We start from the raw sequence: 24332 nt of genomic DNA on the forward strand, positions 1-24332 counted from the left end.
CCTGTACGTTCAGACGCATAGTGCAACATAATGCGCACAGTTGCAACTGTAAATATTCAATAGAAAAAAAGCAGGGAATGACAGTTGTTTCTTCAGCAATAACATCTGCTTTGGTACAGAGATTCAAACTGAGGGTAAAAAACTCCGATCCATCGAAATAACCTCCGGGGTCCCCCATTGAGACTCGGTACAAATAAGTGCCCATTGGTAAGAGAACACAAGGACACATCCGTGAAAAGTTATCCTTAGCATCTCCCCTGCGCCTCCACTGGGAGAAATTAGCGCGTGGCTCTTTTCTTCTTCCACTTCTTCCCGGAGCACCGATGACACCGCCTCAAAGACCTCCCCACTACCCCTCCCCCATACCCGCCCTGGACTTTTCTTTCGGAACCGCCGCTCTCTCGATCATCTAACACACTTCGCGTCGTGTCTCAACTTGTACGCCGCGATTTGCCCATCGCATCGCCCCTCTGCAGGAGGAGAACAGGTAGTTGGCCGTGTTTTCCGCTGGCGCGCTTCGCCCCGCCCACCAGCAGCTCGCAGCCCTCCCGTGTAACCCCTGATTGGCTGAGGGGATTGCAGGTCCTGAGACTGAGCGCTCGGCTCGGAGCTGCGCGGCCGCCAGTGTGCACCAGCGAAGCGAGCGGAGCGCTTGTTCCGAGTCAACCAAACACAGCCTACTGGCAAAGAGTGGTGTTTTTTTTTATTTATTTATTTTGTATTTGTTTGTTTGCGGGGTTTTTTCTTTCTGCCTCCAACCAGGCTGGATACGGGGCTACTGTGCGTCCTGCTTTGTTGCTGACCAACATGAAATGCGTGTTGCATATACAGTAGGCTCTTTTCATCGTTGATGCACAACTGGCTTTTTGGCTCAAACGTTTTTCTTTTTCTTTTTTTTTTGTGTATGTGGCATGGACTAATTATCGGGATACGTGCAACCTTTTCAAAGGAAATTAAGTAAAAGCTGGAAGACTTGCGGCGGGGATGAAAGACAAAATCTTCTGGAAATAAAAAAAAAGGTAATCGGGACTTCAGTGATGTGATGAATCGCACCCGTTCTTTAGAAACAGATATCCGGACTGGAGTTGTTGAATCGTTTTGTGACTGCTGATCCTTTGAGCTCGCTTTTTTTTTCACGTCCGATGTGTAGTTGGAGAGCAGAAATCCGAAAAGGACATTTTATCACTGCTTGAATTAGCTCACGCATTCAAAGCAATATGTTTATCCAAAATGCGACTTAAGTATTTCCTGGCATCAGGGCGGATCATTTAACACGGACTTTTGACCCCGACTCGTTCATCCTCACGGAAGATTGAACATTTTTGTGGACTTGCTCACAAGAATTTCCCATATATGCACTCCAATTATTTCCCCTTCTTTCAGCCCACTTGAAAATGGACAGTTTGTCATATGAGTCATGTGTAGGACCGGTTTGCCGCTTGAGGAGAGCTGCGCGGATTTACACGGTTAGATCACTGTTGTGAGAAGAGATTCAGCATGTTTTCACAGATCTGTCGTCCCCAATGTTTCGCCCGCTGCAGTAGACCGGAGGATGTGCTCTGCCCGAGAAGAGTCAAATAGGCTTTTTACAATTATAGCTTTTAACGCCATGATATCGTTTGCCTAGGAGAGACCTTTTCCTCCCCTTTTACACTTTTCTGGACATTTGAATGAGATGATTCATTTGGAACGATTTTCCGATTTTCTCTGACGTGCAATTCTAGTGCGTAATTGGCGAGGTCTTCGTCAGGCTGAGGGGGAGAAAAAAACAACAACAAAAAAACTCAACAGGTACAATGCAAACCAAGGAGATGGAATTAATTCAATTCGTTGCTGTGTTCGTCTTAAATTGGGTGGCGGCTGAGGCTGTCATCAACCTAAAGTATGGAATAAACGAGGAGATGAAGCCCGGGTCAGTAATTGGAAACGTGACAAAGGACGCGCTAAAGCAAGGATTTCAGATTGCGCTGCAGCCCCCGTACTTGAGGGTTATTTCCAATTCAGAACCACGGTGGGTGGAACTCAGTCCCGCCGGAATCCTTACAACCCAAATGAAAATAGATCGGGATGTGGTTTGTCGACAGAACCCTAAGTGCATTATTTCCCTAGAAGTAATGTCAAACATGGAGATCTGTGTCATCAAGGTGGAAATTGAGGATTTGAACGATAACGCACCCAGGTTCCCAACGAGCCACATCGACATTGAAATCTCCGAGAATGCCTCCCCTGGTACCAGGTTTCCCCTAGAGGGGGCAAGCGATCCGGACTCTGGGACCTTTGGAGTGCAATCATATTCCATCACTCCGAATGAGCTTTTCGGACTAGACATAAAGACCAGAGGGGATGGGTCTAAAATTGCTGAGCTTGTTGTGCAAAAATCATTGGACAGGGAGACCCAGTCCCACTATACGTATGAAATTAGCGCAGAAGATGGAGGCGACCCTCCTAAAATAGGCGCGGTCCAGTTAAATATCAAAGTAATTGATTCTAATGACAACAACCCAGTCTTTGACGTGCCAGTGTATACTGTTAATGTCATGGAAAATTCCCCCATTAATACGTTAGTCATTGACTTGAATGCAACAGATCCCGACGAGGGCACTAATGGCGAGGTAGTGTACTCGTTCAACAGTTACGTCAGCGAGAATACCAGGGATGCGTTCAAAATTGACCCGGGAACCGGGATCATCACCGTGAACGGTGTCTTGGATTACGAAGCAGCGAACATATACGAGATCGACGTCCAGGCCAAAGATTTAGGTCCCAACTCTATCCCAGCTCACTGCAAAGTCACAGTGAATGTGATGGACACAAACGATAATCCACCTGTCATAAATCTGCTCTCACTGAACACAGAGATGGTGGAAGTTAGTGAAAACGCGCAGCGTGGTTATGTCATCGCGCTGGTGAGGGTTTCCGATAAGGATTCCGGGGCCAACGGCAAAGTGCAGTGCAGGCTGCAGGGCAACGTTCCGTTCAGACTTCAAGAATATGAGAGTTTCTCCACCATACTTGTTGATGGCAGGCTGGACCGAGAGCAGAAGGACACATACAACCTGACCATTCAAGCGGAAGATAGCGGTATGCCTCCTCTACGCGCGACAAAGTCTTTGGTAGTCAAAGTCACAGACGAAAACGACAACCCTCCCCACTTCCTCAAACCACACTATCAGGAGATGGTGATGGAAAACAACCTGCCCGGATCATGTCTGCTAGCGGTGTCGGCAGAGGACCCGGACCTGGGGATGAATGGCACAGTCTCCTACTCCATTGTCCCCGGAGAGATTAAGCACATGGATGTAAACACGTATGTCAGCATTAACCCATCAGGCAAAATTTACTCCATGAGATCATTCGACCACGAATACACTAGAACTTTTGATTTCAAAGTATTGGCCAGAGACAACGGTAACCCGTCTCTATCCAGTAACGCCACGGTGCGTATCGTCGTCCTGGATGTCAACGACAACACACCTGTCATGACGAACCCTCCGCTCGTTAATGGCACAGCGGAGGTTTCCATCCCCAGAAACGCTGGGGTGGGCTACATGGTGACCCAAGTGAAAGCAGACGACTATGACGAGGGAGAAAACGGCCGGCTGACCTACACCATCTCCGAGGGCGACAGGGCTTTTTTCGAGATCGACCAAGTAAACGGAGAGGTGCGTTCCACCAGGATGTTTGGGGAAAACGCCAAGTCCACTTACGAGATCACCGTGGTGGCGAGGGATCACGGCAAGCCCTCCCTTTCTGCCTCGGCCTACATCGTAGTGTACCTCTCACCAGACCTGAACGCACAGGAGCCTATCGGACCTGTCAACCTGTCCCTCATCTTCATCATCGCTCTGGGCTCCATCGCAGCCATCCTATTTGTCACTATGATTTTTGTGGCGGTCAAGTGCAAGAGGGATAACAAGGAGATCCGGACGTACAACTGCAGGTACTGATTAAATCTTTTATGTGTGTGTGTGTTTTGAGTGTGCATGTTGCGTGTGCATATGTGTGAGAGGGGGAAGCAAGCGTGTGCCCCCGTGCTTGTGCGTCTTTCCGCAATCGTGTCTGAAACCGCGAGTTGTTAGTGCATCGCTTTCTTCATGCAGCATGCGGGCCCCAACGTGAGGACTGCAGATTTTTGTTCCCTCCCCACACGGCTGAAACTGAGGCAGACGAATCACTCGACTGCTTTAAATCAGACACATTGTGCTGAAGCCCAGTGTTCCGTGTTAGGGAGACGTGATTGATTGATTTTAATCCTCCCATTGTATCAAATTGAGTCATAAATATGACGGTTCACCTGTCATGTTCAATTTGTGGCTGTGCTGCAGGACAATTAACGTCCCGCTGGTTCAATAGCAGTCCCAGACATTTATTATTTAACATCCACCATGGCTGATTGGCTGTTATCAGCTTTAATCCAGTGTGATTATGGACAGTCCTTGAACACCACTTAGATTTGCCTCTGCTTTCTTCTGCACTGAGGAATATGTAGACGTTAAAATTAGATCAACATTTCTTACTTTTTAATACAGATAATTAAAAGCCACGTAGATCACATCATCATCATCAAGTATTTACTCGGTTTCCCTGGAAAAAGGTAGATTATTATTTTCTGGAACTTCCATGTTGAACTTTTTGTTTTGTTCATCAATCTGAACATCAGCTCTGGCTTTGATTTCCCTGTGCCACATTACCACTATAAATTTACATATAGATTGGATTTGAAAGTTTAACCTGAAGCTATAATCATATTTTGCTCCAAACATAATTTTATTAATTCAAAGTTAACTTTGGGCATTTTTCAAGCATGTAGTCATGAAAAAAAGATTTCCCCCAGTTTTCTTTCTCAACATATATATATATGTATATATATATATATATATATATATATAAATATTATGAATTTGAAAATTGTTATTCACATACAATGTTTGGTTGAGATTTCTACAAGCTTTAAGTGCTTTTCAACATTTTGTGAATTGAACTGCTTCAATTTTAAAATCAATTATTGTTCTCTCTGTAGTAGCTCTACAAAAAGCAAAGAATGACTACTCCACTTACCTTCATGTTGTCAAAAGGAAGAATCCACATCTCTTCTTATCACAATAATACCAAGTGCTTTATTCAAACCTGAATTCAAACAGACGGATACCTGAGTGCAGCTGTCTCATAGACAACAGCCACCTTATGCAATATAACATTGTCCATAATATTTATACATTTTGTTTAGAGCAAAAACAATGAATAGAAAACTACACATTTAAAATGAGAGAACAGTTCTCAGCACCTTAGTCTCCTAGTGTGAGGCACTCTCTCTACTGGGAGCTTTAATCAGCAATGATGTGTTCTACTTCTCAGTCGCAACCTCGAATATGAGGAGCAGTTATCTTCAATTTATTGCATGTCCTCTGTCACTCCGTTTGACTCTGAAGATTTCCCCTCCCAGATTTCAATTTGGGCATGAAGAGTAGAGAGACAACATGTTAGAGGGATAAATGAAAAAGAGATGGAGTACACTGTATTCTTGTGGCTGCTTTTTTTTCCACCAAATCAAAAGGGAGCAAAATTGGGAAGGGGAGCGGGGGGGCTGTTTTGAAGATGCAATCTAAAAGAAGAAGGAAAAAGACAAACTACACTGGTGCATTTTGGCCAGCGTGATTTTTAGAACCAAAGGAGGATTTGAGATGCATTTTAGGGAGGAGCACAGACCCAGGCCAAGAATCAGGAACAGAGATATTGCAATTCCATGGGCAACTACGGTTTTGTTTTTGGCTTTAACAGAAAATAAACCATATGTTCCACGGCGAAACCTTTAAAATGGCTTTCTCCAGAGTTTGAAGTTATGCAGGCGGTGAAAAACATCACAAATTATATGGAATATGTTTGCAGTCATCACCATAGCAAATAATTAAGCATCTGTTCTCTTGTGGAAGGGTGTGGAAAGAATGGATAATTCCCCCAATCTGAGGATGCTTTGATAAAACAGGGCTCTGTTCCTCATTTGCCCGTATTAGAGTCAAAATACTCTGTTCAAGTTTGCACCAGACATCCAGAGCCGCTAAATGAATTTGAATCCGCAGTTCTCGTTGCTGCTAGTGGGCTCGCCTGATTATGAAAGAATAAATTGAATTAGTTTGGGTTGTGTGCTTTGAATTTGATTGCATTTACCGGTTGTGCTGCTCAGGAACAGCGTGTTCTCTTGCTTTGCTTCTGTGGTTTTGGCATGTTTGCATTTCGTCTGCCTGTTTGTAACATGTTGATTGTTGAGCATGCAAATGCAAACAAACAAGGGATAACCGCTCTATTGCAAGACGGGCGTGGGGAGTCATTTAAGTGTGCGGTTCCACGCGGGCAATGAGCGCTTGCCTGGCGGCCCGTGGTCGAGCAGCGCCCGAGCTGGCATGGCGGGTGGGCTCTTTGGCCGCGTGGACAGGGCAGGGGAAGGCAGAACACTGCTTTATTGAGTCTGTTCAGTTTCTTCTACTTGCGCAGGGTGGCGGAGTACTCATACGGAAACCAGAAGAAGTCCAGCAAGAAGAAGAAGCTGAACAAGAACGACATCCGCCTGGTGCCACGTGACGTCGAGGAGACAGACAAGATGAATGTGGTGAGTTGCTCGTCTCTCACCTCCTCGCTCAACTACTTCGACTACCACCAGCAGAGCTTGCCGCTGGGCTGCAGGCGCTCCGAGAGCACCTTCCTCAACGTGGAGAACCAGAACTCACGCAATGCAGCTCCGAACCACGGCTATCAGCACCCGTTCACTGGGCAGGCCCACCAGCAGCCAGACCTCATCATCAACGGCATGCCACTGCCAGAGGTGAGATACAATCCGCTGTGCTCTGTCCTAAATCCTTGGCTGGGCTGCTTTGGGTGTGAGGGGTAAAGGAAAATGGGTGGTGTGGTTTTTACATTGGTTCTCATGACTAAACCTTTCATTCATTCATAATTAGTAGGGCCCCCGGATTGTGCGGACTCCTTTTAGCCTCCGCTGTGAAGAAACGACGCACTGCCTTTCAGCACCTGTATTTCACATTGCAGTCTGCCATAGATTATTATTGTGTCACTGAAAAGTCTCCCTGCTGTTGATGTAAAGCTGAGCTCTCTGAAATGGCACAAGTGACGCTCTGTCAGTTGATCTGAGTGGAATCGTTCAAAGGCATTTCGGGGGGCTGAGACATTGAGGCTGACCTGTGACTGAGAGCGCTTTGCCAGGCAGAATTTGGAGGTCTGAGAAAGTGGATTATTTAGCCTCCTCTACTCCACTTGTTTTATTTTTCTTTGTCAGTGGTGAGAACCTGCCAGCTTTATTGACCCCCCCACTAATCAGCTTCACTACACATCATTTCAGGTCCTAGCAGAAAGAGTAAGCATTGCTTGGATGCTTTGTTGGTGTGTTGTCCATTTGGCCGCCGTTCTTGCCGCATGGCCGCCCTCCACAAGCAGCCATTGAATTACCCTGACGTACAATGCATGAACCCAGCAGCACAGTGGAGGTCTCACTTGAAAGGCCGTTCAGGCTGACGGAGTGCATGCAGACTAGATTATCTTTACTTTATAGATTTTTGAATGTATGAACGGTCTATTGGATTCTTTTGGAAAGCTTTTTCTTTATGACCCACTCGTCCTTGATCCCACCGAAGAAAGCGGCATTTACGTTGTGTGTGTGTGATGGGGAAAGTGTGCATCAGTGTTGTGTGTGTTTGTATAAGAATGCGTATGATACCCACTCCTATACCGACTGCAGCAAACAAGCCGCAGCTCCATACAAACGCTTGTAATTGATGACTCCAATTTATGTTTGACATTCAGTGAGGAGAAGGTGCGGGGGGGGGGGGGGGGGGGGGGGTTTGGTGCGTGTGTCTTAAAACAAGCAACACAAGATGGATATTGATGTATTGACCGGATGATCCAGAGAGAACCAGGCACCGGTTGATCCGGAGGGGTCAATGAGACCTACTTACAGGCATGCTGATTTACTGGGCCTGTCTGAGCCGCCTCTGACTGAGTTTGTGTGTGAGTAACACAGGTGGAAGGAATGAGAAATGTTGTCGGTGGGTTGTCCCGCGGCGTTATCTGGTCAGTGGAGGCAGAGGTGGGGGATTCAGCAGGCACACGCAGTGACCCGTATGCTGTGATTGTATTCGCTGGTAGGTAGTGCTATGCAGGTCACCGCCAGCCTTTTCTCAGCCAAGAAAATGTGGGTCTGGCTGCACAGAGGAATCAACCACCGTTAAAAGCTCCAGTAAGCTTCCTGTCTCTGTGGCTTAACCGTCCAATAAAAGCACATTTGCCGCAGGATTAGGGGAGCCTTTATTTGTTCCAGCTAATGAAAAAGTGGAGAGGGAGACAAATAGGATGGAAGATTGATTCGGATGATTCCATATGCAAAGCTTGGGCGAGTCTTGATAGAGATGTGTGAGGGCAGATCGAGGGATAAGAAGGGAAGAAGTGAGCCGGGGTGATTGACTCTCAGTGCCAGGTGTCTGAGCCCGACCACGTTTTCGCATTTGCTTAGAGGCAGTTGATTAGCTCGGCAGAGGCCGGGCCTGTTTAGCATGCAGCTTCCATTGCTCTCCGCCTTGCACATGCTGTTGACAAACATCTCTTTGACCTGGTCTTTGCATATTTTCCCTGAACTGGGAAAAGAGAGTGTGTGTGTGTGTGTGTGTGTGTGTGTGTGTGTGTGTGTGTGTGTGTGTGTGTGTGTGTGTGTGTGTGTGTGTGTGCGTGTGCGCGCGTGTGTGTGTGTGTGTGATTGAGAAAGTGTGTTAGAAACAGCAATATAGCGAGAGCATGCCATTTAACCTCCAACGGAGTAATACCAGCACAACAACAGATGTCATTGTCTTCTTTCCGCACCGTTGCAACATTTGCAAGAGACAGAAGCTCTAGAGTAGGTTCAAATATTACTCTTAAATTAAAAAAAACAATCTTTTTGGTATAGTAATTACAATGCCATTCATAGTGCAATCAAACAGCAGTGGAATGACTGATAATTGCCTCGCCCCAGCGAGCGTGCTTGGACTTGAAACCACTTGACTCTTCCAGTTCTCAACCCACATGCCATTGACATCCCATTGACAGCCTGGGATCGCTGAGGCTGCTTTGTCAAGATTTTTTATTGTTTTTCAACCCGAGAACAACCTATTTATTGGCGATGATTCAATATGGTTTTCCAGTGAAGTTAAAGGGGATATGGAGCGGCTCGTATTTGTAAGTTGTGTTTTTTTGATCGATGTAAAGTTCTCCCACGTTGTTAGTTTATGTAGGCCAGTTACATCCTGCTTATGTCAGAGCATTTGAAGTCAAGTTTTTCCTGCTTCAGACAAAGCACACTGGCACACACACACAGCAGACTCGGCCAAGATAACGGTGACAGGCCTCCCCAAAGGCTTCATACCTGCGATTGCGTTGTGTATATTGTATTCTCCCTGGTGAGAATGTGTACCAGTATATACCTCACTGAACGTTGTTACTGCCCGTTGTTTTGAAAAGCATCAGCTGTGAGATGTTTGTTAGACCTGCCTGTGGTAGCTAATATGAACGCTCACAGGAGAATAGAGCTGTCGTCCATGGCTTAATTATAGTGAATCACCTGGTATGGGGAAACAGTTATGCAGTAAAGGAATGGCCTTTGGCTAGAATGTTTTTTTAAATTAGTAATTTGTGCCGAGGCATCTCACGCTTGGGATTGCAGATAATGAGCGTAACAGAAACATAACATATGTTACTTCATTGATTAGCCTAATTCTTTTACACAGGTGTTAAATGAAACAGAAAAAGTTTTCAGTCAAATCGAGAATAAATGGGACTTTTGTTCTTCAAATTACGTCAAACGTTTTTATCGACGTAGCTGCAAATCATGTTATGACACCTTTTGTATGGAAAAAATCTAGAACGTTCTATTTATTTTAAAGAGATCAAACAAGATACACTTTGCCTTAAAAGAAACCCAGAATAGAACCAGGCTTTGGTGGTTTACCGCCGGCCTCCACGAGTTGGGACGAGAGGAACACAAAAAGAAGTGAACAATACAAATCTAACTATTAATAATTACACAGTATTAGGAAGCTGGCTGTCCAACCTTATAGTAGCGTAACAGAGCGAGCCTGAACTAGTAATTACTATATGTTATCAAAGAGGAGTCCTAAAGGTACAGTGTGTGGGATGTTCTGGCAGAAATGGATTGATAATCGATGCGCTGTGTTCTTAAAGCTCCTGTATACGTCTCAGTAATAACCGTACTGCAGTGTACACGGTCGTGGTTAAGATTCTGACAAAAGAGATACGCATGGACGCTTTGTGTTTTTTGTTCAGTCCTTAGTCAACCACATAATCCTAAATGGAAGAAAAAGTGAAAAATTGATAAAAGAAACAAGTGACAGGTGTCTCGGGTGTATCAGTGTGGCTGTTTCCCCTGTTGGTAAGGAAGGGATTTTGATATTGACGTTGGAGAGACAAAAGGGAGTGGTTCCAGCACATTTACGCATCCCCCGCTATCACTTCACATCAGGAGAATATGCATGGGAGCATTCAAACGTGTCATATTGAGCATGCAAAATAGATGTCATGCTGTCAGCGCAGACTACACATCTGTTGAAACTGCCAATCTGCCCCAACACACGTACTCGTGGTACACAAACGAACACACAGAGATTCTTATCGAGTGTCTCATTTAATTGAAATACGGGCTGTGACGATATCATTTACATCATTATGAGCAACTCGCAAATCTCAGAGGAAGAAACAAGAGGCATAATATAACACGTGCCGATCATCGTACAGTGTTGTGACTCTGCATTTAGAGTACTTTTTAATGTTGTTGTTTTTTTTGTTTTATAGTGTTATCGGGCGGCTCTAAGAAAACGTACTTACTCATTGTAGACATTTTTACACTTTACAAAATAATGTATATTTGCCTGATCTTAGCAGCTTTTCAATGTCACAGATCTGTTTTTGGTAAAGACAATGGTGCTAATTCACACGGGAGGTTCAGTCATTAAAATGTATCTCTGGCTGGATGTCGAAGAATCATTTAGCATTCGCCGACTGTGATTGACGGAATGAAGGGAACATCAACATTCGGTTGAAAGTTTAATTGAGAAATAACAACATGGAAAGAAGAGCATCCCAAAGTGGAAGTAAAACCCGTCTCAGCATCCACGTGGTTGCTGAATGCGTGCATCACTGCAACAGGAGACCGCGGCTCACGCTTCTTTTCAAATAGTGAAAGTTAATTGCCTGATTTCATTCTTGCAGTGTCTGACTGTCAGCCATGTATTCACAGTTTTCAATGCCATTTGGAAGTGAATGAAAGTGAATGAGTGAGTTTGACATTTTCAGCAAAAGCAAATTGGAAAGATCTCCTCACACATTTAAAACCGGATGATAGACTTCCTTTACACCATAGGAGCGCATACTAAACAAGATCACAACATTGGATTTAAAAACAATTTGGGAGATATTTTTGTAAAATTATTGATCGAGTGATCCCTTTAATCAGTCTAAATCAGTTTAAATAGGACAATCTGAACAATTTGTCAAAGATATTCAAGGAGTAATCGCAGTCGCATTTATTTTTGACGCATTTAAAGAGCGGGAGGTTTGTGTTCCATTCTTTAAAGTCTCCTCTTTTCAAAGGATTTGAGAATGAATCATTTCATCTCTGGAATCTTCAGACGCGCAATGATTGAGTGGCGGATGAACCTCTTAATTATTTAGAGAGGTTATTTGTAAGGCAGAGACTTTGGAAACGCTCTGCTTTTCAAGTGTCAGTGTTTATAAGGTGAAATAAAGCCCCATCTGTCAGAAATAAATTAGCAGTGTGACAGTGATGTACGCAGTGGCCTGTTTATTGCAGTCCTCAGCTGGCTCCGCCCATTGTGCTCCACACTCAACGCTGCTGAAGCTGTAGGCTGATTTTCTGACATTTACTCAACAAGATGTTTTTCACTTCATGCACAACCGGTGCTAGTTTTACACTTGGTTGGCTTTTTATAGCTTTGACCCCAACCCGCCACACCCCATCACCGCCCGTCGTTCTCAATGTTGCAGAGGTACGATGAAACGCAACCCCGGGCAGCGAGCGGGCTGCCGCCCTCCTGTCCGGATCAGAGACCCGGCCGGAGAGCTCGAGAGTCAAAACACATGAGTGACGGCGTCCGACGTGCACGCGTCCCTGCACGCTTCCATAACTGCTCGTGACTGGTGAGGAGCATGCAGAGAGAGTAATAGCTATAATGTAGAGAATCGGCAGGAGCTAGAAAAATGTTGAGAGACAGAAAGAAAGAAGGGGAGAGAAGTCTATTTATAGAACGGCAATGATTTTTGTCAACCTGTATTGCTTCTGCCTGAAACATGGTCTTTTTCTTGGAAAATGTAGTGCTGGGATGAGGCGATTTTTTATTGCACAAAACCATTTCAACCTCTACAGAAAGTAATAATGTTACATTTTCTGTTATTGGAGCACATTGTTTTTCCTCTTGAAAAATACTTGTATTATTTGACTGTACCAGCTAATGTAGGATGGTGCTTTCAGCATACATTTTACCCCAATTCTATTCCCTTTATGTCTCCACCAGGATAAAACCATCAAATTGTTGAACAGACTATATCTGCTTTTGGACCATTTTATAACAGACACTCTGGTACTAATCAACTGGATTAGTCTTCCATCTTTTGAGACAACTTGACTTGCTCCAAGACAACAGCACTTATATAAAATATATTTTAAATGTCTCTGTCACGTGGAAAGCATTACCTTCCTTGTAAACCTAGTAAACATCAAAGGAAGGGGATTTTTTTGTGGAAACAAAGACAGGCCCATAATGGCATTAGTTGTCTAACAATTTATGTAAAAAGATTTTTACTGGAGAGGTATCTAAAAGCAAAAAGAGGGATAATGGCATTGGGATTAGAGGTTGATGGGTCCCCACATAAATGAGAAAAGGCTAAATGGAGTGAAGGAAATGGACATAGTGATGATGTTTATCGCTGGGGAAGGAGACATCATTACGCACCTTGTTGAGCCCTGCAAGGATTGCAGCATGGACGTAATTACCTCATTTAAATGAGTTCCCCGCAGCATTGTTTTTTTTTTATTTCTCAAATTAAACTTAATGAAAAAATGCAGCATTCGGTTTTCTTTCACTGAAATCCAGGTCCCAAAACACAGGAAGTTAACAAGTGGCGGTTGACTGTCAAGAAAATGGATTTAATAAGACATTTTGAAGCGCATACAGCCTGTAGTTACATTAATATGGGATGGAAAAGGTCAGGTTTAAAAGCAAAAATCCTGAGACTGGCAATAACATTTGCTCTGTCGTATCCAGTGTATGTCTAGACGAGTGTGCTCGGCCCCCCTGGCTCAGAAATGTTAAAACTAAATCATTTGTACAATGTGTATCGGCATGCCGTGTAAGAAACACAGACAAGAATAACAAGGGACGTACAATCTGCTTCATTTCTTCTTCTCTGATGTGTTGTGGAAAAACATCCAGCATCTTTTTCCCTAAGTAAATTAAGTGAGTGAGGAATAACATTTCTCTATCAATGACCATTAGTATTTGAGTGGGCAAAAATCTAATTTCATCCAAAAAAGTTTAGAGAGGAGAAAAGTTATTAATTAAAAATCACTGTATTTTCTGTGTATGTACTGCCTTAGCTTAAGCGGAGGTTAGCAGACTTTTTGCCACATTGTCCCATAGTTCCCAGCGTTTTCTCCTGAGGGATAATGCAATGCTTTATAAACGTGGGGGGGTTGGGTTCTGTGGAACGTAACAATATTAGCTGTGAAAGGAAACTTTTCCGAAGAGCCAGCTCTGACACCAGGGAAGAATGACCTTTCCAACTGTCTGCTTTTTTATTGTGCCTAAAACAAAGAAGGAACGGGAGGATGTTAGTTAGCATTGGGCTTCACATCACATTAAATGTCAACTTCTGCATGCATAATTGCAGCATGGGAAGGAGAAAGACTTTTAGTGGACAAATTTCTTGTTCGATGGATGAACCCTAAGATTACTTATTCACTGCAGTGCAGATTCTACATTTAGAGTTACCCGCTCACACTGTACACTCTTTATTCTTGGATCTGTATGTTAGCATTTGGCTTCCCAGTAAAAACTGAATTCAGCAGGACACAAAAGACTTGTCCCTTTGTCACATGTCTATCTTCTTAAAAAATGTGAAGACTGCAAAGCAGACAAAAGGGAGCAAACACCACTGTATCACACGCACAAACGCTGAAATAAACCTCTGTTGTGTTTCCTCCAGTGGTTGAGCTGACTCTCCTGTTTCCTCCCCTCCTTTGATATCAGTAAATTCATACAGGGCTTGGGTTAGACATAAACCTGAATGCGCATTAGGGAGCGCATGTATGGGATGTTTGATGAGCACAGGGGCTTTTGGCAGGCGAGCCGCTGTAGCGGTAATGTCGGCCGCCTCAGAGCCGTGCAGCAGCATGGCTAGAGGAGCAGCAGGGTAGCGTAATTGTGCATTGTTCATCCCCAGAACAGAGGCAGAGCATGTAATGAGCCTTAGCATTCTCACCCAGCCGGCCTAATGGGCTATGACCGAGTGCAGGCCTCCCCGAGCCCTCGCGTTCCCAATGCCCCCAATGCGGCCAGTGTGGCCAGTGTCTTGGGCCTCTTCTTTTCTTTTTAAGCCATTGCACTCCCTTTCTCTGCCCCATCAGCGTCAACCATTCCTTCAACCCTGTTACCCCCCCCCCACCAGCTCCCCTTCCTTTTATCCACGCTCCCCCGCCCATTGTCCCCCTGTCTGAGGGGACGGCGGGACCCCTAATGTGTTCTATGTGTGGCTCCTTTTCTCATTCATGATGTCTCTGCGGCTCTGTGCAGTCAGTCTGATTCAGGCTGACATGAATCAGAATAGCTCGTTGATGGAGCGCTGTGCGCAGGGTGATTACATTAAAAGCCCAAACACAGAATACAAATAAAAGTTCAGCAGGAGAATTTGCTGATGTTAGGTGTAGGGGATTTGTTGTTAGAAGTCTGCTTATTTTTCTATCAAAGACTGTTTTGCATTTTGATTATCTACTTTTCCTCAAAGCAATCCAGGTGGGCCAGTTTTGCTTGGGTTTGTTTTCTTGGGATTAGGGCTTTTCAGAAAATGGCCCCGGCCTATTATTTACGCACATAACTGCTTCCTAGGAAGGAGGGAAAACATGCCTTTGCTCGTGTCCTACCAGGTCAAGAATTTGTTCCAGGGAATAGATTGGAAATCCACTGTGGGCCGAGCTGGGAAGATGAAAACACTTCTAATGATAATAGTTCCGATTGCCATGGTACATGGTAGACGGCCCACGATAGCAACTCCATCCGCCTCTTTGGGCACTCTTATGACATCAGAAAACAATATTTGGGCATCTTTCAGTGTCTGGCTGCGGTGAACAATGGGACTTCAGTTTTGACTTTCCCCTCACGTCCACCTTTTGACGTACCACAGCATGGACAGCCAAGTAAATGAATGAAAAGCTCTGGGCCTGCAGTGTCTGACTGCTCAGAGAGCATTTCTTGCCCCAGTAACAGCCGATTTTCAGAATGACTCTCCAGTACCTGTTCTGTGTTTGAAGCGGTTCCCAGTTCATTGCTATGGGGAGAAAGAGAGAAAGCAGGGCAGCATCTGTATACTTGTTAACGGGAAGATTGCATATGGTCTTTGTGTTTTATTAATAAGAGAGGTTGGCGGCGCGGTAGGAGGGTCACTGCAGCCGAGTTTTAGCACCCTTATCTAGTTCAGGGAGCGTTACATCAAAGCAGGCTATAAGGACTGTTAATGCGTCGGCAAATTTATTCTCACAGGGGATCATGAATACTTCTTACAACAGTCTGCTGGAACCTTTTCTGTGAACCAAAAAGGGAACATCAATATGAAGGGACAGGGAATCTGTCATTAGGGGAATTAACCTTTAACCATTACTTTTTCTTATTGACTGTTATATTAGAAGGTTAGACGTGGCTTTACACAAACACTGCAATCAGCGGGGAACAGTTAGGAATATTTCAAGATTTCTGGAGAGCCGTAGAAATTTATTTTAAACAAATTTAACAGACTTAGTGTGCTAATAACAGTTGTGAGAAATGCTGGCATGCAGATGCTCCTTTTTGACTGAAATAAACCGGCTGGTTTCAGTGTTTATGCTAAGCTAAGCTAACTGTCTCTTGGCTCAAGCGTCATGTTTAACTTGCACACATAACTGGTGTACATTTTCTGACTCTCTGCATGAGCGTGAAAAGTATTTCCAAAAATGGTCAACCACTTTGACGCTGTTGCATAAACAGACGTTTTACTAAAAAAACAGGAATGCAATCTTTGTTTTTCACTCAGTTTTTAGTTTGAGGCCACAATTTCCACATGTAAATGTTAATGAGCGGCTGCTTCCTTATTTGTTTGTGTGCAATGGGACAGCAGACAAACTACCAAGGGTGGTGGTGGGGGGAGGACGGCCATTGGGAGTTGGTCTTCTGACTTTTCATTTGTTTGCTACCCAGTAATGATTATTTTAGCCTCTAAGCCCCAGATTTGGCCATGTTTTGCTATGGGAGGCAGCATCAATGGGGACAGAGCAGCCTTGCCCTGGCTGAGAAGCTTGTCTGAGGATAAGCTGGTTGGCAACGAGAATCAGGTACACGGCGCGGAGGACACTTTGAGTGCAGTCACAGGAGGTCAGCTGGGAAGATTCATTCATGGGAAGAACATTCGGTTGATGTTAGGACTTGTCGAGATCTGCTTCTGAATTACCTTTGTGTGTTCGCCTGGTGGCTGAACGAGAGCGTTTTCTAATTATAGACCTCCATCATTTGCCTTGATGGTAATGCTGGTAACAAGCCAGTCGCCGGCTTGCATGAGCAACTTCAGAAAGCTGACTTTTGGTTTAATTTGGAGGACTAGCTCTAATCCAGACTAAATCCCTTAAAGCTGAAGCCCCCTCCCTTCCTCCCTCCCTCCCTCGCTGTTGGATTACGGGAGTGTCTTTAAAAGGATAAGGACCTGCTTATCACTGCTTCCCTCAACACTTGTTTGGGACCTCAGATGTGGGGGAGGATGGTTCATTGTCACCCACAGTGGTCGGTGCTGATATGAGTCAGAGATTAGGCATTGGATGGCTGAGATCAATGATAATCACAATTTATGGTTTTTAAACCCCCACAGTCTCCCAAGGCATATGGATCTGAGCACATGCCTCCAGCAACCACCCCGGTGATTTTCATCAGTAAGTTGAGTCTAACTGAATGAAGCGGGTAAATCCGATGTCCTGCAGCACTTTGCGCTTGTTGCCTTTAATCAATTTCACACAGACATTTATGAACTGTTTGACACAAAATGGCTCCCGACTTTGTTGCAACGACAAATATGGATTTGAGACCATAAGAATCTCAAAGATCAACTGATCAAAGTTACAACAACAGAAAATTGCAATTAGCCTAATTTTAATATTATGTATTTTTTTCAAATAAATTCTTACAAACGAAGACCAGTAGACTGCAAATCGTCCATCTCCCTTTTTCTTTTGTGGAGTTTGTGCATGATGTTGACTACCTGCTTATTCCGCTTTGGACCTTGAGGGAGGTGATTGCTAAGAAAGTACGAGGTACTATCTACAACAAAAACAATCAAATGGAGTTGAGTAGAAATGCGATCCTAGTTTCATTAAGAACTAGGTGCAGATAGTTGGATTTTAGTCCAGGTAGTCTAGCTGTTATCCAAAGCTAAGCTAACTGTCTCAAAGCTCAGACGTGGTGTGGTACTAATCTGCTCCTCTATGTCTCTGCAACAAATGGGAACAGTGCAACATTAAAGGTACGTAGAGGCCAGGGAAACACATGCAAACATCTAAAACAGCTACTTCATTATGGCGTTATATTTGTGCCACAATCCTGAGCGCGTAATTGTAAGTTTTGAGCACAGAGAACTTTGTTGTAGCAAAGAAAAACATCCCGTGCGCGCAGTTTACTCAGGTGCCTTCTCCACAAACTGGTTTTCTGCGCGCAGGCAGCGGTTGCTGCGCTCGCTCGACTTGCAGCAGCGTTACATTTGTGCCACAAAACCAACCAATCAGAGAATTAAAGAAGGTCCATTGTGATTGGCTGTTGGTCTCTAATCACAACGCTTCCTAAAGAAGATGAAAACGAGTGATATTAGAAGTCCGACTAGCCACCATCAGACATGACCGAAGCAAATGATGAGAACACCAAGTGTTTTAATCCAGGCCGTTAGCATTTAGCACAAATGCTGCAAACTTCAACAACTCGCTGAGCTTCCGCGATGCTTTAGGTAGTTCTACTAGCGTTGTGATTGGAGACCAACAGCCAATCACAATGGACCTTCTTTAATTCTCTGATTGGTTGGTTTTGTGGCACAAACGTAACGCTGCTGCAAGTCGAGCGAGCGCAGCGTGAAGAGGTGGAGAGAGCGCAGCAACCGCTGCCTGCGCGCAGAAAACCAGTTTGTAGAGAAGGCACCTGAGTAAACTGCGCGCACGGGATGTTTTTCTTTGCTAAAATATAGTTCTCTGTGCTCAAAACTTACAATTACGCGCTCAGGATTGTGGCACAAATATAACGCCATACTTCATTTGTAATAAATGAACTAGAACATTTGTTGAGCAGCTGTTGCACGGTTCAGAAGATATCGACAAAGACAAGAGCTATGTATAGAAAAGGCTTATATCAGCGGTTTAAACTGTTTGTATTACTCATTGCTAATGAAGTGTTGTTGGGAGTGGGGGAGGTGGGGTGTGCGGTATGGGGACAGGGGAGGTGGAGGAGGAGGAGGAGGTGGTGTTGCGACAGGGGAATAGAGACCAATCTAGTACACATAGTCATATGTGTTGTTTGAGATGCTATATTTGAGTGTCTGTGTCATTGGGGTGTGATGGTGGTGGGGCGAGGGAGCCGAGTGAATTCCTGGTGGATCCGGGCTGTGAACCCTGAGCTCTCCTCTCGGGAGCTGCAGAGACAGCCGAACCGCATGGGGAGTGGGGGAGCATAGAAATAGAAGTACCTTAGTGTGAGTACTTGTTTACCTCAGTGTCAACATTTTGGCTCAGCTCATTAAACTGTGCACCTGGGTGAAGCAGCACATCTCTGTCTCTCTGTGTTTTTCCTCCAGTAATAAAAATAACTGAGGGGGGAAAGCGTGAACACATTCAAGTCATGCTAATGAACTGACGCAACAGCAAGGTGACGGGGCGGCGATCGCACCTCAAAGGCAGCCAATCGATTTCATCTGATACCGGTTCACAGATACACCCAGTAGCACTCTCCTCAAATCTAATCATGAATCAATTTTAACTCGGTTAACTGTGAGTCTACTTGCCATTAAAATGGGATTTCGATTTCTATCATTTTGAGAGCATTGTTTAAAAAATGAACCGAGTGCCGAGGCAAAGTACCAACCATATGTCTTCTCCTGCTGAAATATGGAAAAGGATTCACTCATCAGATCACGTTGATCCGAGCCCCCCCCCCCACCCCCCCCCCCCCCTCTCCCTATTACCCATGCAGCCAGCATTCTCTCTAAATTGTTTTGCCTGACCTTTGCTACAGTAGCTCTAATTATTACCATCACACCGGCCCTGTAAGGCACACAGCTAATTATGCTGGATTTATCTGAAGGGACATTGGTGCCATTCTTATAGGCATGTCTTAGCTATCGTCAGTGAAGGTGATCTAAACCCAGAATAAGGTTAATTTGGCTAATACATTAATAGTAATTAGAGTCCCAATGATTACAAGCATAGTAATAGCAATGAAGATGAGGTTATTAGTTACAGGGGTCCAAATTAACTCGTTACACATATTCCTTATGTGATTGAGAAGAACGGCGTTGCCTAAAAAACAGAGGTTGAGAAGTGCAGTGCAATATGAATAATGGCATTATTACAGAGCCAGATTGTGGCTTTTTCCTCTGAATTGATGTTTGACTGTGGTAGTTGAAAGATGTGTTTTCAAAGGCATAGTGGGATTACCTGTTAGTGTAGGTACCAAGACCTCTAGTCATTGCATCTCAAAAAGAGTTGTTACCAGAGAAAGCAGTATTTTTCAAAGCCCCGACATGAATGAAGAGGGGCAGTTGGATCCGTCTTTTGGCTGCCGGGCAAGTTGTGTAATGAGCCTAAGAGGGTTCCAATTATTCCACTTGCGATCAAATAGGAGAAGGAGATTACTTCTCTTGCTTTTTTTTTTACACAGTAACATTTTTTGATGGAGGCTGGGGGAGGAAAAAAGAAGAAGAAGCAGCAGCAGCTAGCGAGCGCTTGATGGTGAACCGGCTCCAGCAGGACAGTCCTGCCTGTCTAGCAGAGACGAAGCTGTGCTTTTGCAGCCCACACATTTTTTTCTTTATTTGTTGGATGTTTTTGTAATAAAACTACTTTTCCCAGTGCATGGTACATTAGCTTTCTCTCAGACCGTGTCACCTGCACACAAGATAGAAAGGGAGCTTTCATATGACCGCAGGCTTTTGGCTACAGCAGACTTGATGGCTGAATGTTGCCATATTTTTCCACCGAGCTATTGTAAATTGTGAGCAGACATACTGGGCACTCACTCACTCACTGCGGTTATTTCCTTCTGCTCAACAGCGTAAGTCGTGTTCCACACAATACAATGGGGAGTTAAATTATTCGATTGTGTGCAGAATTTGTCCTCTCCCTTTCGTTTATTAGATTACAAGTAAAAGCACATTAGATGCCTCGTGGTAACTAAAAGGATTTCTCCGCTATAGGATATCAAACTGTAGCAGCCAGGGAGAAATAAACAAGAGACAAATAATATTATGTACCACTGCACCGAGACAAAGAAAACTCCAATCTGCATCAGCACGGATAAACATCCACCCCTAAGACATGTTCTTGGTAGATAACAGCTTAGCGTGTGTGTTTGCAACACTCACAAACAAGAGACACAAAAGCAGAGCTTTGATGGCCACGAAAATTACTACATGTTGTTTACGGCGGCAGAACAAAAGGATTTAAGGTCTTCATTTCAAGAAATCAAGTTGCGGAAAGGTTGATGCGGGGCTGAAAATGCATTTCAATCGGATAGATTTGACTTCACAATAAAGACATAATTAGGGTGTGTGTGTGTGTGTGTGCCTGGGGTCTGTGAATGCAGTGCCTCACCTTCCCCTGTGAATCCGCTGCCGGGGAAGGAGTCAGAGATCCGCCGTCTGTTGCTGTTTTCCCCGACCCTTTACATCCCCCCGCAGTGAAAAACGAGGTTTGCCCCCTAAAGACAGCCCTAATACAAATTAAATTAAATGAAGTCAGTGCTGCTAATCCCTGTGTGTTTCAGCAGCTGAAACAACCCCCCCACACTCCCTCCTCCCTCACAAATGAGTGGGTCAAGCCCGCTGCATCTGGCCCCCCTCTCGACTGGCCCTGCTCTCAAGCTGCTCGGCTGCCGCTCGCTGACGGAGACGACAGCAGGCGCCGCTCCGACTTCCTGCCCCACTGACACGGCGTGCGTTTGTTTGTGTGCGAATACGTGCGGTGCGCTGTGAATTTGCGTTGCGTCGTTCCATTTGTGACGGTGTTTGTTCCCTGTAAGCAATTCTTAAAGAAAGATTTATTTTTCTTCCCATATACTTATCATTTTGGGCTAGGGCTTATGTTTCTTTGTAAATGTAAAATAAAGAGGTTTCACCCCCGTCGGCGTCACTCGGTCAACGTGCTGGACAGCAGTGTGAGGGAAAACAAACCGTAGCGTCGGCCCACTTACTGCTGGACGTTGTTGTGTTGTCTCTGTGCCCCGGATGGCAGCCTGTCACCGTCCCGTTAACAAGCCGGATTTAAGTGATGATGTGCGAGCGCCTAATACTCTGCTGTCAATCCGGTCACTGCTGACAGCTGCCTAGAAAGACCATTCCAAATATTAGCACCAGATGTGATGCACACTGAAACACCGGCTAACGGGATCAAAAAGCTAACTAGGCTCCCATAGCCGGATCACTGATAGGAGTAGCCTTTTATGACGCCGGCTAAAAGATCTCGTATGCCCATCTGTTCATTAAAAAGCCCCTTTCTGTGATACGCAGTTTGGCACGGAGCCCATTCGTCCACCCCTGATTTGTGCACCAGCTCTGATTTGCGAGACAAAGTGCGCCGACCGAGTTTCAGCAGCTGGTGTAAACCGATATTGTGTTTAGGGGGTTGTGGGTTTTGGAGGGCGGGTTGCTTTTTTGATGAGCTAGAATACATGTGTGTGTGTGTGTGTGTGCGCTGGGGATCTGATCACCTGCACACATGCCCTTTTTAAAAAAGCTCCATCACCCCTCCATCCAGGCGGCACGCAGTGTAAACAGGGTTTGTTTGAGCGAGTGGCCCGGGGTGGTTGGATTAATGAGCGCTGATGAAGTTCCACTCGCATCCTGGGTGCTGCCTCCCTATTTGCTGTGAGTGGCTGTGATGTGGTGGTGTGTCTGGGGGCTGTGACTCACTCCCTTTACCCAGTGTCAGATTAAGGCACGTCAATAAACAGACCCACTCAATCCATCTCCGAGTGACTGCATCCGCTCACGGAGCCTCCCAGTCTGTAATGAGCTGCTGCGAATCTCCATCCAACTAAAATGTCTGGAAAGATGCCGTGTCACAGTGAGCAAAAAGAAAAAGGGAGAGGAGACGGAGACGGAGAGGCCGCAGCAGCGCCGGTGTGCTGACTGGAAGACTGGCAGCCACCTTTAAGCTGCTAAGAGAAAACGCACCAACCGTGGTGCTCAAACCGAAAACCGATCAATTCTATTCTATTCAATTCATTTCAGCTATTCAATTCAAGTCTACTGATTTCAAAAGTGACTGAAAGTTATTCAGTCGCGGCTCTCATGGTAGCATTAGTGGGGTGGAGGGGGGGGTTACGTAATCTGCAGTGTCTCTGAATGTTTTTTTTTTAAGGTCCTGCTCAGGGGAGATGGGAGAAACCTTTGGGGATTCCTTGTGCACTAATTTAGCGTACCCCCCCTCCCAACACGGGCTAATATAGGACACCGCTGCGAAACACAAGCTGCTATCTAGTAATTCTCTTCTAGATATTAAAACACATATGTTTGTAGTGCTTATTCCCGGTGGTTCCTGGAAACAATTAATCTACCTGGATTAGATGTTAAACTCGACATTTATGTAGTCTGTGGGGAAAAAATAGCTAGTACCTCTCATGTGGCGCCATACAAACATTAATGGATTTGGGGATGAGAGTGAGTGTGAAAACTTTTCGGTCTGACATACAAATGAAAGGAAATCCCTCAAGACTTGCCTAAAGGGGAAGTGCCTGCTATTTGAGTTTGATTTGGCTCCGCAGGCTTTAATAAAAGTAAGCCGATTTCTTTGAGGGAACAGCCGAGATAGTCAAGCCTTCTTCCTCCCACCTCCCTTTTTTACTATGCAAAACCGTCGTAAATATGAGTCGTAATCTCATAGAGATACTCTGGTCGTTTTTACTTGAGAGATGGAATAAGTCTGGGAAAACACGCAGACCTGACTGGCGAACAGGTGTTAAAATGAAGCTCCATCCGGCCTCATGTGCCTGGTGAAGCAGTAGACGCCCATTCGTTGAAAGTGGTCACCATAACTGCCGAATCTGAAAGGCTTAACGGCGCCTCCCTTGTTTGTTAAGACGAAAGACAAAAGACAAAACGCAGACCCTTGGAACCAGCACGGGCACCAACAGTTTGAAACATGTTGGTCCTGAGCAGCGATTCTCCGGTAAGACAACAGCTCTGACTTAAGCCCCTTTAGCGTCAGCCGGCTCCGCTGGAATGCAGACGTCTGCAGAGGGGGGCCTATTATTTAAAATCTTTTCATCATGCTGAAAGGGAGGCAGATAGCTTTGACGTTGAGGAGCTCATGAATAATGAATGTTGTTTCTATCAATGTATGTATAATTGATCACATCTCTACTAACTGGACCAGCGTGGAGCCTGTAGGCCTGAGTGACATGGAGACTGGTCCGTGTCCGTTGTCTCCGTTGCAGAATAAAAGACTGCCGCATTGTCTTCTGCGGCTTCCTCTGCGGGAGGCACAGGTGGAACAAGCAATAGCTTTATTACTTTGACCCCTTCTTCCTTGCTTTATGAGAGCAGGAGGTGATTGTTTTTGGTCAGAATGAGTAAATATTTGTTCAATTTCACACGGAAAGGCAGGAAAAATGAGGAGGAAGTGCAAGAAGGAAGTGGTATTCTGTTTACGAACGCGTTTCATTGTGTTTCAGAGAAGCTGTCCTTTAGTTTGCTTGAACAATACTCGACACTTAACACATGTGTTCAAGAACACAATTGATCTCATAATAGCCCTCAGTTCACCAGTTGTTGTTTTCTTT

The 24332-nt window shown here is 44.9% G+C and overlaps 1 protein-coding gene across 8 annotated transcripts in view; it reads left to right on the plus strand.

Annotated features, from left to right (window-relative positions):
• The first annotated feature begins 251 nt into the window (after window positions 1-251).
• Window positions 252-24332, plus strand: part of pcdh19 (protocadherin 19) — a 52894-nt gene continuing 28813 nt past the window's right edge. For 2 of the 8 annotated variants that reach the window (XM_040173620.2, XM_078100685.1), the window contains exons 1-2: window positions 396-3940; window positions 6472-6604. In XM_040173620.2, coding sequence (XP_040029554.1) covers window positions 1797-3940; window positions 6472-6604 — 2277 coding nt within the window. In that variant the 5' untranslated portion in view covers window positions 396-1796. Of the gene's footprint in view, window positions 3941-6471; window positions 6818-24332 lie in introns of all 8 variants that reach the window. The other 6 variants (XM_040173622.2, XM_078100686.1, XM_040173616.2 and 3 more) reach the window with 5 other exon arrangements.

The sequence above is a fragment of the Gasterosteus aculeatus genome, chromosome 4 (assembly GCF_964276395.1).
Source record: "Gasterosteus aculeatus chromosome 4, fGasAcu3.hap1.1, whole genome shotgun sequence".
In the NCBI taxonomy this organism is placed as follows: domain Eukaryota; kingdom Metazoa; phylum Chordata; class Actinopteri; order Perciformes; family Gasterosteidae; genus Gasterosteus; species Gasterosteus aculeatus.